Source organism: Chiloscyllium plagiosum, chromosome 20 (assembly GCF_004010195.1).
Source record: "Chiloscyllium plagiosum isolate BGI_BamShark_2017 chromosome 20, ASM401019v2, whole genome shotgun sequence".
NCBI lineage: Eukaryota > Metazoa > Chordata > Chondrichthyes > Orectolobiformes > Hemiscylliidae > Chiloscyllium > Chiloscyllium plagiosum.
The window spans coordinates 62,376,386-62,392,392 of record NC_057729.1 but is presented as its reverse complement, the minus strand read 5'-3'; the positions used below and the strand labels follow the sequence as shown (position 1 = coordinate 62,392,392).

The 16,007-nt window shown below is 44.2% G+C and overlaps 1 protein-coding gene across 1 annotated transcript in view; it reads left to right on the top strand.

Annotated features, from left to right (window-relative positions):
* Positions 1 to 16,007, top strand: part of stard15 (StAR-related lipid transfer (START) domain containing 15) — a 153,219-nt gene that overhangs the window by 107,157 nt on the left and 30,055 nt on the right. The window contains exon 2 of the mRNA XM_043711001.1: positions 13,862 to 14,009. Coding sequence (XP_043566936.1) covers positions 13,862 to 14,009 — 148 coding nt within the window. The remainder of the gene's footprint in view (positions 1 to 13,861; positions 14,010 to 16,007) is intronic.

The following is a 16,007-nucleotide window of genomic DNA, read 5'->3' as shown; positions in this document are numbered from 1 at the left end:
CACCAGTAGCAAACCTGAGATCACTACTCTACTCGTCCTGCTCTTCAGCTTCCAACCTAACTCTCTGTAGTCACTTTTCAGATCCTCAATCCCTTTCCTGGCTATATCATTGGTGCCAATATGTACCATGATTTCTGACTGCTCACCCTTCCCCTTCAGAACCCACTTAAAAAACAATCTCTTACCCTTCCTGGCCGCCCTCGCTTCTCTCTACCCTCTCTCCTTGCTGCTCTGTAAAAAAAAATGGAAACCCAACTCCCAAGCTAAGTCCCTTTTTAAGTGGAAAAATGTACCCTTCCCAGCAGCCCTCGCTTATCTCTGCCCATTCTCCTCATCATTCTGTAAAAAATGGAGTGTCATTCTCCTGTCTTTCCCTGTAACTGTGACTATTGGGCAAGAGCTTTTCAGCCCCTGTGCTACATGGACATTGGTGAGAAAGTTGGGAAAATTAGATGGGATCTGTAGAGATGAGATCCTGGACATTGAAAGCAAAGAATGCCACTCTCCTACCGAGTGTTGATTAGTGAGATTTGAATCTTGCTAGAGAGCTGCGAGAGGCCCATCACCATGTCATTCTTACCTAATCTCCCCTCATTAAGATGCAGTTTCCCATTTGTCCACCCACTGGAAAGAAACTAGATGGGGACAATTCCTGACACAGAAGTCTGAGTGGGTATCTGGAGACTTGCGCTCACCACTTGCTCCTCCAGACCTCCATCTTAGACATCTGATATTAACATCTCAGTGTGTGCTCCAAAGGCAGTGACCACCTGCCACCCACATCCGTAGATGTTGGCACCCATCTGTGCCCCATCTGCACCTTATGGCCAATCCATTTATAAGATGATCCAGCACCTGGACTCTGCACTTTGGACCATTCTGGCACCTATTATGGTCAGCTGCTTCCAGAGCATTCTGCAGCCAAGGACAGTGCCCCTGCTCATGGACAGAAACGAGATATATCTCAGGGCCTCTCGAATGTTCTCTTACTGATAGGCTTGGACATGGTCAGTTGGCCGATTGAGGTGATTGGAGTCAGGGCTTTGTATTCACTATCAGTCCAGTGTAGCCGGTCTGAGGAATTGTGATGGGTCAGTTGGGGAGATGTGTGGAGACCAGTCAGAGGTCTGGTCAGTCATCAGTTGGGGTTGTGGCCAGTCCTCAGACTCTGTCTGTTACAGGTCAGCGGGGTGTTCCTGTGCAAGGGAAGCTGGGGAACTCCATTGTGGAAATAAGAGGCAGCATGCTGGGGCACAGAGAGTATTGTGAAGGGAATAGCTCAACTTGGAAAGGAGATAGGGCATGGGAAGGCAAGATGGGGGTAATTGACAGTCAGCACCGCCAAATACAGCTGGTCTTGGGGCTCAGGGATAGAGTGGAGAGATGAATTGTTAAATAAATGGGTTGGGTGGGGACCTGGGAAGAGAAAAGTTAAAGGGGTTAATGGAGAGGGCATCCAAGTAAGGAAGATGCAGATTTGAAGGGTTCACCTAGATTAAGAGGCTAGGCCTGTGACTCACTCCGTGAAGCTCAGCAGCATGGTGGCTCAGTGGTTAGCACTGCTGCCTCACAGAGCCAGGGATGCGGGTTCAATCCCTGCCTCGGGCAACTATCTGTGTGGAGTTTGCACATTCTCCCAGTGTCTGCATGGGTTTCCTCCCACAATCCAATGATATGCAGGTCAGGTGAATTGGCCACGCTAAATTGCCCATCGTGTTTGGTGCATTAGTAAGGGTTAAATATCGGCTCTGGGTGGGTTACTCTTCAGAGGGTCATTGTGGACTTGTTGGGCTGAAGGGCCTGTTTCCCTACTCTTGGGAATCTAAGCTAAAGTATGACTGCTATTTCCTTCCATTGGGATGCAGACAGTAAGAACATAATGGAGAAGGAAATTACCTCCATCACAGCTGGAGTGGGTAGTGTCGGTGTTTCATTCCGGCAGGGAGGGCCTCTAATTTTGTTGGAATTGAGACCCTCAAAGTGCAATAGCATTTAACAGTACAGGAGATAAACAACTGTGACCAGAAAATGCATGTGAGGGTGAGGCATTCCTCCTGTTGGGTTCAAATCCTGTCCCAAAGCCTCTCGACCAGATCACACAGCATCAGAACCAATCACATGAATGGCTGTGATGAATAAGCGATGTTCAGGAGCCTGGAAAGATTGTATCTTGTTGGAAGGTGATGGTACTTTGACAACGTGCCTCGGCTGGCTTATGATGAAGGAACTGCTCCCTTCGTAGCTGGCACCATTGGACTGTGTGTAGCTCTAAAGGTGACCAGATCGTGGGCATCCAACGTTTCAGTAGCAGCTAGACAGACATTCACTTACATAGCTGCTGGTGAAAAGTTAACATTTCTTGATGAATGTGAGAACATCTTTACAACAAAGTGCTCCCCTGATGTGCCTTCAGAAAGTGTTAGTTCTTTCCCTCCTACTCTGCCTCAGTACAGTCCCACAGTCTGTAGCAGGGTGGGGGGGGGGGGAGGGGGGGGGGAGTCCTGCCCGATATTGGAGTCTGTCAGCCTGAGAGGTTTGGTCAGCCAATCCCCTGAGTGTTTGTGTCTTTTGGGCCCAGATACTCTGAGTGCATTCTGTCCAGAGGCAAGTGTTTCCTTCTTGACTTGACCTCTGACAAGAGTAAGGGGGCAAGTAGAGTGGAGGTGGAAAACACAGCTACCCCTGGAGTGTCATGAAAGGAGACCTTCCTGGGGACCTGTGTGTGGTTCCTCCTCCAGCAGGGTGTTTCCTGACATTCCCCTGTCTCCTTGTGAAGACGGGGCACCTGGGGTGAGGTCAAGGTCCCTCACCTGCTGTTGTCTTGCCATTGGTGGCTAGAATGATAGAGGTGAAAGTGAGGAGTGGAGATGCTGGAGATTAGAGTAGAGAGTGTGGCGCTGGATAAGGACATCAGCATCTGAGGGGCAGGAGAATTGACGTTTCGGGCAAAGCCCTTCATCAGGAATGAGGCAGTCAAGAATGATAGAGTGCAGGTCTGTGTGTTGCTACCAACCTTCCCATAGATACAGCCTGGTACTCCCATGCCTGAGGCAGCAGGTTACAGTTAGTGTGGCTGCAGTCCTGCTGTGTCCCTGACAAATCTGCCCGCTGCTCCTGTTTCAGGCTGCGCATTTCACTGACGTCCCAAATTATCCTTCCTGCCTGAGGCTGAGCAGGTGCCTGGTCTCAGGCAGATCTCTGAATCCTGCTTCTTAGCTGTTTCTTCCTCAGGCAGCTGCAGAGCTGTTACCGTGAGGTGCTCACCAGATTGTCCTCCCACACTCTCGAAAGCTGATGGTCCCACTGAGGATCTGGACTGGGGGACAGTGCAGGAAGCAGTCATGAGGAAGCTATGATCTCTTCCTCAGAGGTAGATGAGGGGATAAACTGAGGGCAAGCTCCTGACAGTGAAGACTGTGCAGGTGTCACTGAAACAGAGATAGAGAGAGAGAATGTGAATGCATTGGGACCAAGGGCGAGAAGATATGGCAATGATAAGAATCCAGTGATGGTGGAGTATTGGGATAACAGCACAACAGTGAACAATGTTCCTTCCTTGTTTGTCACAACATGGAGGTTTTGGAATCTCCATAGGGGACTGCTCCTGATCCTTGCTGGTGTGGAACAGGATCCTCTGCTCAGTGGGTGGTGAGGAGCTGACTATCAGGCAGTTCACCATCGTCCTGGCTCTCTCCACCTGACTGTGGCTGCTTTCTCCTGGATTGGGAGGGATTGAAAGAGATTACAGCTACTACTGTAGGAACAAGTAGGGGGGTTACTGAGTGAGTGGGCAGCAGAGAGGGCATGCAAGGTTAGTAATGCCAGGGGTTGAAGTGGATGAGAGTGAGTGATAGAGGATGTTGTGGATAATAGTGAGAGTGACAGACCATATGCCTTGGTGGGAGGTGGGTACGTAGTGGAAATGGAGTGAGTGCGAGGTATCAGAAAGCAGATGGTCGGGTGGCAATCTCAAACCAAGCTGGCAAAGTCAGGTGCCTGGTTTCCACTGCTAATCCCTGAGGAAGAAAATGGTCCTCCCTGAACCATCCCATTCACCAGGCCCGTCAGGCCCTTGCCAAAAAAACACGGTGCCAACTTTCCACTGTCTGCCTTGTGTGGGGCTATTCACAGGAACCATACGGAGCAGCTCCAGACTGATAGTGCTTACCAAGAAGTGCTGGCTGTGTGTTAAATATAGCACCAGCAATAGGAATCCTGGCAAGTCCTGGCTGTGGCAACAGGGAAAATACAACAATAGGGCACCCTCAAGGACTCGTACATAGTTAATGAGGCACGCTTTGGAAAATAGATAAATCCCTCAAGGTATCGCAGAGAGAAGCCCTCACCATATAACTCACCAAAATGGAGACTTGGCCAACTTCTGGTAAAATTGAGCCACTTGTTTCTGTTTGAATAATTATGCAATGCCTTCTTAAACGATTTGGTTGCCCCCTGCCTGCACCACACTCCCAGGCAAGACATTCCAGACCCTAACCCCCCAATGACTTCACTTTTGCTGCAGCTCCTGGTGTCACACTGAGTGACCTAGTATTTTGCTCAGAGAATGTTCTTCCAACTTCATTAATAATAGAATAAGAATTTCTTCCATGTGTCAATTTTCCGCCTCCTCTGTTAGGAAATGTAAGTTTATCCATCCTGTCGTTTCTGATTAAGGTTGTTAAAATGATTCATATATTGTTGTCAAGATATTGCTTAAAATTCAAAAGAGAAAAGATCTAATCCACCCTCTCTATGATGTTTCTATTTCTTCAGTATTCTAATCTCCAGCATCTTCACAATTGAAATTCCTCAGGACAGGAAGCACTCTCTGAAACCTTAAATGCACTCTCTTCATCTTATAGTGCAGAATTTTAAGATAAATATTTCTGCATAGATTTACTAAAATGTGTTTGTGGATAATTAGTGGAAACTTTGATCATGTCTCGCTGTGACGCATTCATTTCCTCCTTCCCAATGTTACTAGTTCTTTATCAGTGGACTCAGCAGGCCTCAGGAAGTACTCGTTTATGTTACTATAGTATGACGATGCTGGGCTCTGGGTGCTGTCTTACTCTCCCACATCGATGTTGTGTCTAAGTCAAGGAACTTCATTAGGAAGTGGGTGACGCATCACCAGTTGGGCAGATAACTTTATGTGCCCAGAGAACAACAAACACTCACACTGCGCTTGTATAGGATTTTGATTTCACAAAATCTTTTATGTGGCCAATGGGTGAAGATGCTATGAGCAGGGAAACCCTTGGGGAAAATGAGATTGGGCTTTTACAATGAAGCTTAATGCAACCTGCTCTGATTCTGACAGTACTCCACTGAGCTCACCAGAAAACACTTGTACACGAGCAACTCAAAACACAGCTCAGCTTTGAAGAACACAGCAACTTAAGAAACTAAAACAGAAGAAGGCTGTCAGCGCTCAAGCCTAATGCTCCACTTAGTATCATGGCTCTTCGTCTGTTCAGCTCCACTTTCCAAAACCATCTCATCTCCTGATAAAACCTCAGCCTCTAAAATGTCTTGAACACACAGTAACAAGCAATTGGTTCACTGTTGTTACTTTAGGCTCATTGTCTCCCCGCTTACCAAAAGGACGTTTCATTTTGGAGTAGGGTACGTGTAAATGATATTGTGGATGGGTGAGTCTGCCTATCCTGAGAACTAACTGCCATTATTGATCACCCAGATCACCTCCAGCACTACAATAGGGCTGGGGTAATTTGGAATGCAAGTAAGAAGGCTGCTTCATTCACTAACACTAAGGGTCTCACATGCAGTCTCTACATTAAATGTCCATATCCAATGGCTTCAGTTATTTTCTTTTCCATCTCAAATAGCAATCCCAGTGTGCACAGTATTCCAAAGAATTAACACCAAAATCAGAAGCAAAGTGGCAAATGGAACCCTTGTACCTATACTGCATACTGGCTCCCATTATTACCATGCCAAAATTATTTATTGATTGAAGAAATAGTTACACTGGATAGTAGTTACACTGAGTTTTTTACTATGCTAATTATAAAGCTGGTCAGCAATACGTATCCATGGGTAAACTATAATTATTTAATTCACCATTGAGGTTGTTTTATCTTATGTTTCAAAGGTTGAACAGCTGACTTACATCAGCAGGAAAGCTCCATGCATAAATAGTCCAGCTGATGTGCATGAGGTGCACTGACTGTTACTTGTTTTATAAATGACAGAAATATACAGATATGCCTGGTTTATCCAAACTAGTCTCCCCAATTCAAGTCGTTTTTAATATTTTGTATAAGGCAGACAAATTTGGACAAGCACCTCACTGAAATAATCTTTCTTTTGAGGTTGAGTTTCAAGGTTGAATTTTACTTTTCAATATGTATTTGATGAAGTATTTTCAATTTATAATTGATGAATAAATATCTTTGTTGAAATAGTAATGATGGTTGTTTAGTGGTTGCATTAGAATAATTCCGAAATACAGGTTAAAAGTCAGAGGTTGCGGGTTTAAAGCACACCAAAGGCAGAAGTTACATGACACCAGGTTATAGTCCAACAAGTCTATTTGAAATCACAAGCTTTTGGAGCACTGCTCCATCATCAGGTGAAGTGAGAGGGAAGCCCACAGGTACAGAGTTTATGGGTAGAGAGATCAAAAAATCATACACATGGTGTGAGTGGAGTGTCGAATGATCAGTCTCTGCAGATGACCAAGAGTGTTAGACAGTGTACATACAGTATCAATAGCTGAATAACAAGCAAAGGATTGACCTATAATCCATTGAATGAGGCAGAGAGATAATTACAAAAAATTAAAAATGAGTTGATGCTGAAGACGAACCAAAGACTTGAGTAATATGTAACAAAAAGAGAAGCTGCTGGAAAAGCCCAGCAGGTCCGGCAGCACCTGTGAAGAAAAACCAGTAGAAGGGTCACTGGACACAAAACATTAATTCTGATTTTTCTTCATAGATGCCACCAGATCCGCAGAGTGCCTCCAGCAACCTCTGCACTTGCTCCTGATTTAAAACAGCCACAGTTCTCTTGGCTTTTGTTTGACTGGATCTATCCTGCATCTGTCTTCCAAGGGGGTTGTTGCAGTTTTTTGACCTCAGTGCTCAACACCAACATCTGCCAAGCTCCAGGCACTGTCCTACAACTCACACGTTTCATCCTCGACCACAATGTCTTCACCTTTGACAACCAGTTCTTTCTCCAGACACACGGAACTGCCATGGGGACCAAATTTGCACCCCAAATCACCAACATTTTCCAACACAAGTTTGAGCAAGGTTTCTTCACTGCACAGGACCTCTGACCAATGGTATACACCAGTTACATTGATGACATTTCCTTCCTTTGGACAAGGAATCACTGAAATGACTACATAGTGATATCAACAAGTTTCAACCCACCATCAGACTTACCACAAACTACTCTTTAGAATCTGTCCCATTCTTGGACACACACCTCTCCATCAAGGACGGACACCTCAGTACCTCATTCTATCACAAGCCCATGGGTAACCTCATATGGGTAACCTCACAATGCTGCACTTCAAGCTACTTGCATCCTAAACATTTTAAGAAGCCATCCTCTACCAACAAGCCCTGCCTATATACAGGATCTGCTCAGATGAGGAGGAACATGATGGACACCTAAAGATTTTGAAGGACGCCCTCATGAGAACGGAATACTATGCTCAACTTATCGATCGCCAGTTCTGATGTGCCACGACAAAAAACCGCAACATTCTCCTCAGAAGATGGACTGAAAGAGATCCTCCAAAAAGCTCCAAATTTCCAAAGGGGCTATACTTGTGATTTTAAATAAACCTATTGGACTTTAACCTGGTATCCTGTGACTCCTGACTTTGTCCACCCCAGTCGAACACTGGCACCTTCACATCATGACTTCTCCCGTGACCAGAGAGAAACTAAACATTTGTGTCAGAGCTCCTGCAATTTCCTGCTTTGCCTCCCACAGCATCCTATGATGCATTTCATCCAGGCCAAGGAATTTGTCTGTTTTTAAGTCTGACAGAGCCTCCAATAGCTCCCTATTTTCTATGTCAAACTGTGCAACTTCCTCACAGTCCCTTTTTTTGAATTCTACACCTATGTTCTCCCTTTCCAGAATGAAGATGGACTCATTCAACACCTTTCCAATATCCTGAGGCTTCACACACAAGTTGCCCCCTTGGTCTCTACTCTTTCCCTGGTTAACCTTTTCCCTTTAATGTATTTTAAAATATCTTAGGAAAAAGACACCAAATTGACACTCTTCTCACTTTCCCCCACTAAGTCTATGTTATGGCATTTCAAGTGCTCATCCAAGTATTTTTTAAAATTTGTGAGGTCTCCCACATCAACCACTCTCCCAGACAGTGAATTCTTAACCTTCAATATTTTGTCTAATAGCTTTCTTACCACTGATGTGAGACTCACTGTCTGTAATTCCTTGGTTTATTTCTACCACCATTTTTGAAAGTGGAACATTAGTTGTCCTCCAGTCCTCTGGCACCTCCTCGTGGCCAGAGAGGAATTTAAAAAATTGATGTAGAAGTCCTGTAATTTCCTCCCTCACCTCCCACAGCAATCTGGGATACAACTCATCTGGACCTGAGGCTATAAGATTAAATCAACAGATAAGGCTAGAGGTGAAATAAATAATAAAAACTAAAGGCTCCATATCAGAATACAATTCACATTTAGAAGAAAACAAATTTACAGTGCAAATAGACAAGTATGATCTGATTATCATTACAGATACATGACTGCAGGATTATAGAGATTGACATGTAAATATTAAAATATATAGGACATTTCAAAAGGATAATAAGCTGGGAAAAGGTGTAGATGTGGTTCTCTTCATGAATGATGGGGTGAGCCTGTGGAGGCCAAGTCAATAATTGCATTTAAGACAGAGATAGGTAGGTTTTTGATTAGGAAACGGATCGAAAGCTACATGGAGAGGGCAGAAGAACGGGATTGCCATAATTGAATGACAGAGCAGATTCAATGGGCCAAATGGACTAATTTTGCTTCTATATCTTACAGTCCCATGGTTAAAGAGGGATGATTCAACTAAGTTCAGGAAACTAAGAAGTGGAAGCAATTTGGGTAGCAGTGAGAAACAGTAAAGGCAAAAAGTCTGATGGAGGGACTCTGAACAGCAACTACATGGTATAGTGAGGTATAAAGGGAGATTTAATAGAAATATACAGTAGGAATCATTGTGAATTTTAATCTACACATAGACAACAAAATCAGATGGACAAAAATAGGCTTAAAGATAAGTTTATAGAATATGTTTTGGATAGTTTCTTAGAAAAGTACATTTTGAACCTGACGAGAGAACAGACTGTATTGGACCTGGAATCATGCAACAGTATAGAATTAACATGTAATAAAGTACCACTAAGTTAGAAGCTATTATTAACAAAGTAACAGGATAAGTTCTAACAGGATAAGTTCAATGTAATCAGGCAGAGTCAATATCATGTTGTGAAAGGGAAATCATGTTTAGTGAGTAATTGAGAGTTCTTTGGAGAAAAGAACACGACCGGAAGGATGTGGAAGTTTTGGAGCGAGTGCAGAGAGGGTTCACCAGGATGTTGCAAGATCTCGAGGGCAGTGGCTTTGAGGAAAGGTTGGAAAGAGCTAGGATTGTTTTCACTGGAAAGTCGGTGGCTGAGAGGAGACCTGATAGAGGTCTACAGTATTACGAGAGGCTTAGATAGGGTGGATAGTCAGTTTCAATTACAAGGGGGCACAGGTTCAAGGTGAGAGGGGAAAATTTAAGGGACCAAAAGAGAAAATGCTGGAAAATCTCAGCAGGTCTGGCAGCATCTGTAAGGAGAGAAAAGAGCTGACGTTTCGAGTCTAACTGACCCTTTGTCAAAGCTTCAAATCTAACTAACCCAGTCAACTTTGACAAAGGGTCAGTTAGACTAAAAATGTCAGCTCTTTTCTCTCCTTACAGATACTGCCAGACCTGCTGACATTTTCCAGCATTTTCACTTTTAGTTTCAGAACCCAGGACCCTGGGTGGCACGGTGGCTCAGTGGTTAGCACTGCTGCCTCACAGTGCAAGAGACCTGGGTTCGATTCCCACTTCAGGCAACTGTCTGTGTGGAGTTTGCACATTCTCCCCGTGTCTGTGTGGGTTTTTTTAGATTAGATTAGATTAGATTACAGTGTGGAAACAGGCCCAAAAATGTGCAGGTCAGGTGAATTGGCCATGCTAAATTGCCTGTAGTGTTAGGTGAAGGGGTAAATGTAGGGGAATGGATCTAGGTGGGTTGCTCGTCAGTGTGGACTTGTTGGGCCGAAGGGCCTGTTTCTACATTGTAAGTAATCTAATCTAATCATCTGCAATAATTTGCTTTTATCCAGAAAGTTTAAGGGAGACGTGCGAGGGAGGTTTTTCACGCAGAGAGTGCTAGGAGCCTGGAACGCATTGCCAGAAGAGATGGTGGGAGCAAGTATGTTGGCAACATTTAAGAGACATCTGGATGGTTCCATGAATAGGGAGGGAATAGAGGGATATGGACAGAATAAGGGCAGAAGGTTTGTTTTTTAGTTTAGTTAAGGCGTGATCAGCACAGGCTTGGAGGGCCGAAGGATCTGATCCCGTGCTTTTTTGTTCTTTTATCTGAATGATCATAATAACATAAGAACTAGGAGCAGGAGTAGGCCATCTGGCCCTTTGAACCTGCTCCACCATTCAATAAGTTCATGGCTGATCTTTTTATGGCCTCAGCTCCACTTACCCGCCCTCTCACCATAACCCTTAATTGCTTTATTGTTCAAACAAAGTCTGTCTTAGCTTTAAAAACATTTACTGAAGTAGCATCAACTACTTCCCTGGGCAGGGAATTCCATCGATTCACAACCTTCTGGGTGAAGAAGTTCCTTCTTAATTCAGTTCTAAATCTGCTCCCCCTAATTTTGAGGCTATTCCCTCTTGTCCTAGTTCCACCTGCCAGTGGAAATATCCTCTCTACTTCCATCTTATCGAGTCCCTTCATAATTTTATATGTTTCTATAATATCTCTGCTCATTCTCCTAAATTCCAATGAATATAATCCCAGACTACTCCATCTCTTCTCATAAACCAACCCCCTCAACTTCAGAATCATCCAAAGGAACGTCCTCTGCATGCCCTTTCATGCCAGTGCATCCTCTCTCAAGTAATGAGACCAAAAACTGCACACAGTACTCCAGGTGTGGCCTCAGCAGCACTTTGTACGGCTGTAGCATAACCTCCCTGCTTTTAAACTCAATCCCTTAAGCAATGAAGGACAAAATTCCATTTGCCTGTCATACCTGCAGACCAACCTTCTGTGATTCATGCACAAGGACACCCAGCTTCCTCTGCATCGCAGCATACTGCAGTGAAGGGGAGCTGGTGGAGGTACTGCAGTTATTTGATAAAGGTCCACCACAGGGAGTGAGTGGTATAAAAATAATGTCCATAAGCTAGTAAAGCACACACCCAAGGCTTTGTTTTAGGGGCAACACTTTAAATTTCACTATGGCAGATAGAGAAATTGGAATTTGATAAAAATTTGGAAATAATAAGCTAGCCTAGTGACAACGATATACTTATAATGCTGATAAAAACTTGTCAGATCCATTAATATCCGAGGTAAAACCAATGACTGCAGATGCTGGAAACCAGATTTTGGATTAGTGGTGCTGGACGAGAACAGCAGTTCAGGCAGCATCCGAGGAGCAGCAAAATCGACGTTTCGGGCAAAAGCCCTTCATCAGGAATAAAGGCCTGAAGCATGGTGAGATAAGCTAGAGGAGGGTGGGGGTGGGGAGAAAGTAGCATAGAGTACAATAGGTGAGTGGGGGAGGAGATGAAGTGATGGGGTTGTCCCATTGAGCTTTGAGACAATTTATAGCTCGGGTTGAGATTCTGGATGTAGGTTTGCTCACTGAGCTGGAATGTACATTTCCAGACGTTTCGTCATCCTACTAGAAAACCTCTTCACTGGCCTCCTGGCGAAGCACTGCTGATAATCCCTGTTTTCTATTTATATGTTTGGGTTTCTTTGGGCTGGTGATGTCATTTCCTGTAGCAATATCATTTCCTGTTTTTTTTTTGGGTGGTAGATGGGGTCTAACTCGATGTGTTTGTTGATAGAGTTCCTGTTGGAATGCCATGCTTCTAGGAATTCTTGTGCATGTCTCTGGCTCGTCCTAGGATGGATGTGTTGTCCTTGTCAAAATGGTGTCCTTCCTTATCTGTATGTAAGAATACTAATGAGAGAGGGTCATGTCGTTTTGTGGCTAGTTGATGTTCATGTATCCTGGTGGCTAGTTTTCTGCCAGTTTGTCCAATGTAGTGTTTGTTACATTTCTTGCACGGTATTTTGTAAATGACATTAGTTTTGCTTGTTTCTATATAGGGTCTTTCAAATTCATTCGCTGCTGTTTTAGTATGTTGGTGGGTTTGTGGACTACCCTGATGCCAAGGGGTCTGAGTAGTCTGGCAGTGATTTCTGAGATGTCTTTGATGTCAGAAACCCTTGCCACTCTCCCCATGCGAGGGAAAAGACCCCTGCTATTGCCCACCTCCAACACACTGCATCCACCTGGACACCCCGCGCTGGCCTATTACCCGCCCTCGACCTCTTCATTTCCAACTGCCGCCAGGACGTTAACCGCCTCAACCTGTCTACTTCCCTCCCCCACTCCAACCTCTCACCCTCACAACACGCAGCCCTCCAATCCCTCTGCTCCAATCCCAACCTCATCATCAAGCCAGCAGATAAAGGAGGCGCAGTGGTAGTCTGGCGCACTGACCTCTACACCACTGAAGCCAAACGCCAACTCGAGGACACCTCTTCCTACCGCCCCCTCGACCATGACCCCACCCCCCATCACCAAACCATCATCTCCCAGTTCATACAGAGCCTCATCACCTCAGGAGATCTCCCACCTACAGCTTCCAAACTCATAGTCCGGGAACCCCGCACTGGCAGGAAAACTGTTGTCCTTACCTGGCCTGGGCTTATATGTGATGCCAAACCCACAGTGACTCTCAGCTGCCTGCTGGGCAATTAGCAATCTGTAATAAATGCTGGCAGCGCCAGGGATTCACAAACTTCAGGAATAAATTTTAAATTATCAAAATTTATTGCAGTAATTAATGGTAACATATTCTCAGAAATAGAAAATGAGTTGGTGAAGAGGAAAGGGAAAGTTTGCAGAAATGAGTCATGTTCTGATTGGTGAGTTGTAATGAATGATGTGTCACATGGATCAGTGCTGGGACCGTAAATAATTTTAATTCCTATAAATGTTCTAGATGACGGGACTGACGCAATTGTTGTTAATGAGTTTTGAGAAGATTTTTAGCTCAAGTTCTGGTTCTGGATGTAGGTTTGCACATTGAGCTGGAAGATTTGTTTTCATTGTTAAGTTGATGACACAAAGATAGGTTAACAAATGAATTGTGAAGAAGACATAGGGAGATAACAGAGTCATATAAGAAGGTTAACTGAGTTTTCAAAAATCTGTCAAATGGGTCTAATGTAGGACTGTCCAGTTTGGCAGAAGAATTAAAAAGAAGCACATTATCTAAATGTTAAGAGATTGAAGAGCTTTGCAATACAAAGGGTACTGTGTGTTTTGGTGCATGAATCATCAAATGCAGCAAGTAACCAGGAAAGCTAACAGAACATTATCATTTATCAAAAAGGAAATTAATACAAAAGAAGGGAGATTATGTTTCAGTTAAACAGGACACAATGAGACTACATCTGGAGTATTGGTGTACAGTATTGGTCACCTTATTTAAGGAAGGATATCACATCAAAACACCTTCTAAACTGCTACCATTTCTTTTTCAGATGAGGATTAACTGCAAAGATGTTTCAGCTGCCACCCTCTATGATGTGCTCCATGACACACATTACAGGAAGAAATGGGACACCAATATGATTGAGACCTATGACATTGGTCGGCTGACAGTCAATGCAGATGTGGGCTATTACTCCTGTAAGTAACACCGAAGACCCTTTTAAGAACATACAGTCATAAGACACAGCAGCAGAAGTAGACCATTCAGCCCAGCAAGTCTGCTGCGCCATTCAATGAGGGCATGGCTAATCTGACAATCCTCAACTCCACATTCCTGCCTTTCTCCCATCGTCTTTACTTCCCTTACTGATTTAAAATCAGTCTATCTCAGTCTTGAATATACTTAACTAACCAGCCGCAACTGCCCTCTATGATAAGATTTCCACAGATTCTCTACCGTAAGAGAAAAGAAATTCCTTGTCATCTCTGTCTTAAATATATGACCCTTTACTGCGAGATTATTCTCTCTGGTCCCAGACTCTCCCACAAGGAGAATCAGCATTTCAGCATCTACCCATGTCAAATCCCCTAGAATCTTAATAATTAAGCTCATGAAGTACTGCAAAGGCAAATTGGAATTGCATAGGTCCTGACTCTGGTTCCAGACTGAGCCAGAAGTTAAGTCAGGACCTGTACGCATACCGGTATAATTTGTCAAATAGGTTGTTCACAGACACAGAAGGCTATCACATGTTAACGCAGGGAGAAAGATTCACTACCACATTCAGGGAGCATTGAGTAAACTAATAATAACCAACAGTAAATAAAGAAGTTCTTAAGCTGATGACTTCTTCATGTCAAATAATGAGAGAGAAAGCAAGAAAACTCAAGGTAACTCGACCACTCTACAACCTCATCAAACTCTGGATCAGTGGTGCTGGAAGAGCACAGCAATTCAGGCAGCATCCGACGAGCAGCAAAATTGACATTTCAGGCAAAAGCCCTTCATCAGGAATAAAGGCAGAGAGCCTGAAGCGTGGAGAGATAAGCTAGAGGAGGGTGGGGGTGGGGAGAAAGTAGCATAGAGTACAATAGGTCAGTGGGGGAGGAGATGATTCCTCATCAAACTGCCTTTGCCATTCAAACAGCAGGGGTTGGGGTTTGAGGCCACAACCTCTGCCTGTGCCTAGCTGGGTGGGGAAAGGGGGGGGTTGGAACCGCCTATCAAGGCGGCTCACCCCCAAGCGAAAGACTCAAAGCCGCAAGAACTCCTCACATGGGAAGATTTTCATCCTTAGACGGATTAGTGGGATAGGGGTTAAGCTTTACTCTTAAAAACTAATCCCTCTTCCACCCCTTGTTCTTAAGGCAAAATAGTGGAGATGCTGGAAACCTGATACCATCACAGAGAATGTTGGAAAAACTCAGTACAGTACATCTGGCAGCATTTGTCCAAGAGAGAAACAGAATTAATTTTTTCAGTCTGGCATGAGATTTTAGAATTTATATTGTACTTCTAACGGAATTAGAGAAACAAAAGTGTGAATGGTGTACAAGTCGTGCAAAAGACAAAGTGGTCATTAGAATAAAGAAAGAACAATGAAAGATTACAGCCCAGGAACAAGCCCTTCAGCCTTCCAAGCCTGAGCCAATCCAAATCTACTGTCTAAACCTGTCACCCAATTCCTAAGCATCTGGATCCCTCTGCTCCCCACCTACTCATGCATCCGTCCAGACGCATCTTAAATGAATCTACAGATGCTCAGTAGCAGCAGTGGGTACCATCTACAAAGCTCACCAAGACTCCTAAGACCTTCCAAACCCATGACAACTTCCATCTCGAAGGACAAGGGCAACATGAATGGGAACACCACCCCCTGCAAGCCACTCACTATCCTGACAGGAAATATATCGCTGTTTCTTCACTGTCACTGGGTCTAAATCTTGGAATTCTCTCCGTAATGGCATTGTGGGTCAACCTACAGCACACGGACTGCAGCTCACTGCCACCTCCTGAAGGACATTGAATTGTGGAACAGACTTGAGGGGCTGAATTGCCTACTTCCATTTCTATGTTCTTAACTAGAACTGGACATTAAATGCTGGCCTAACCAGCAACAATCACATCCCATGAGTGAATGAAAAACAAAATTTAAATATTGCTTCCTATTCTTGGTAGCTAGTATACAGCTGGCT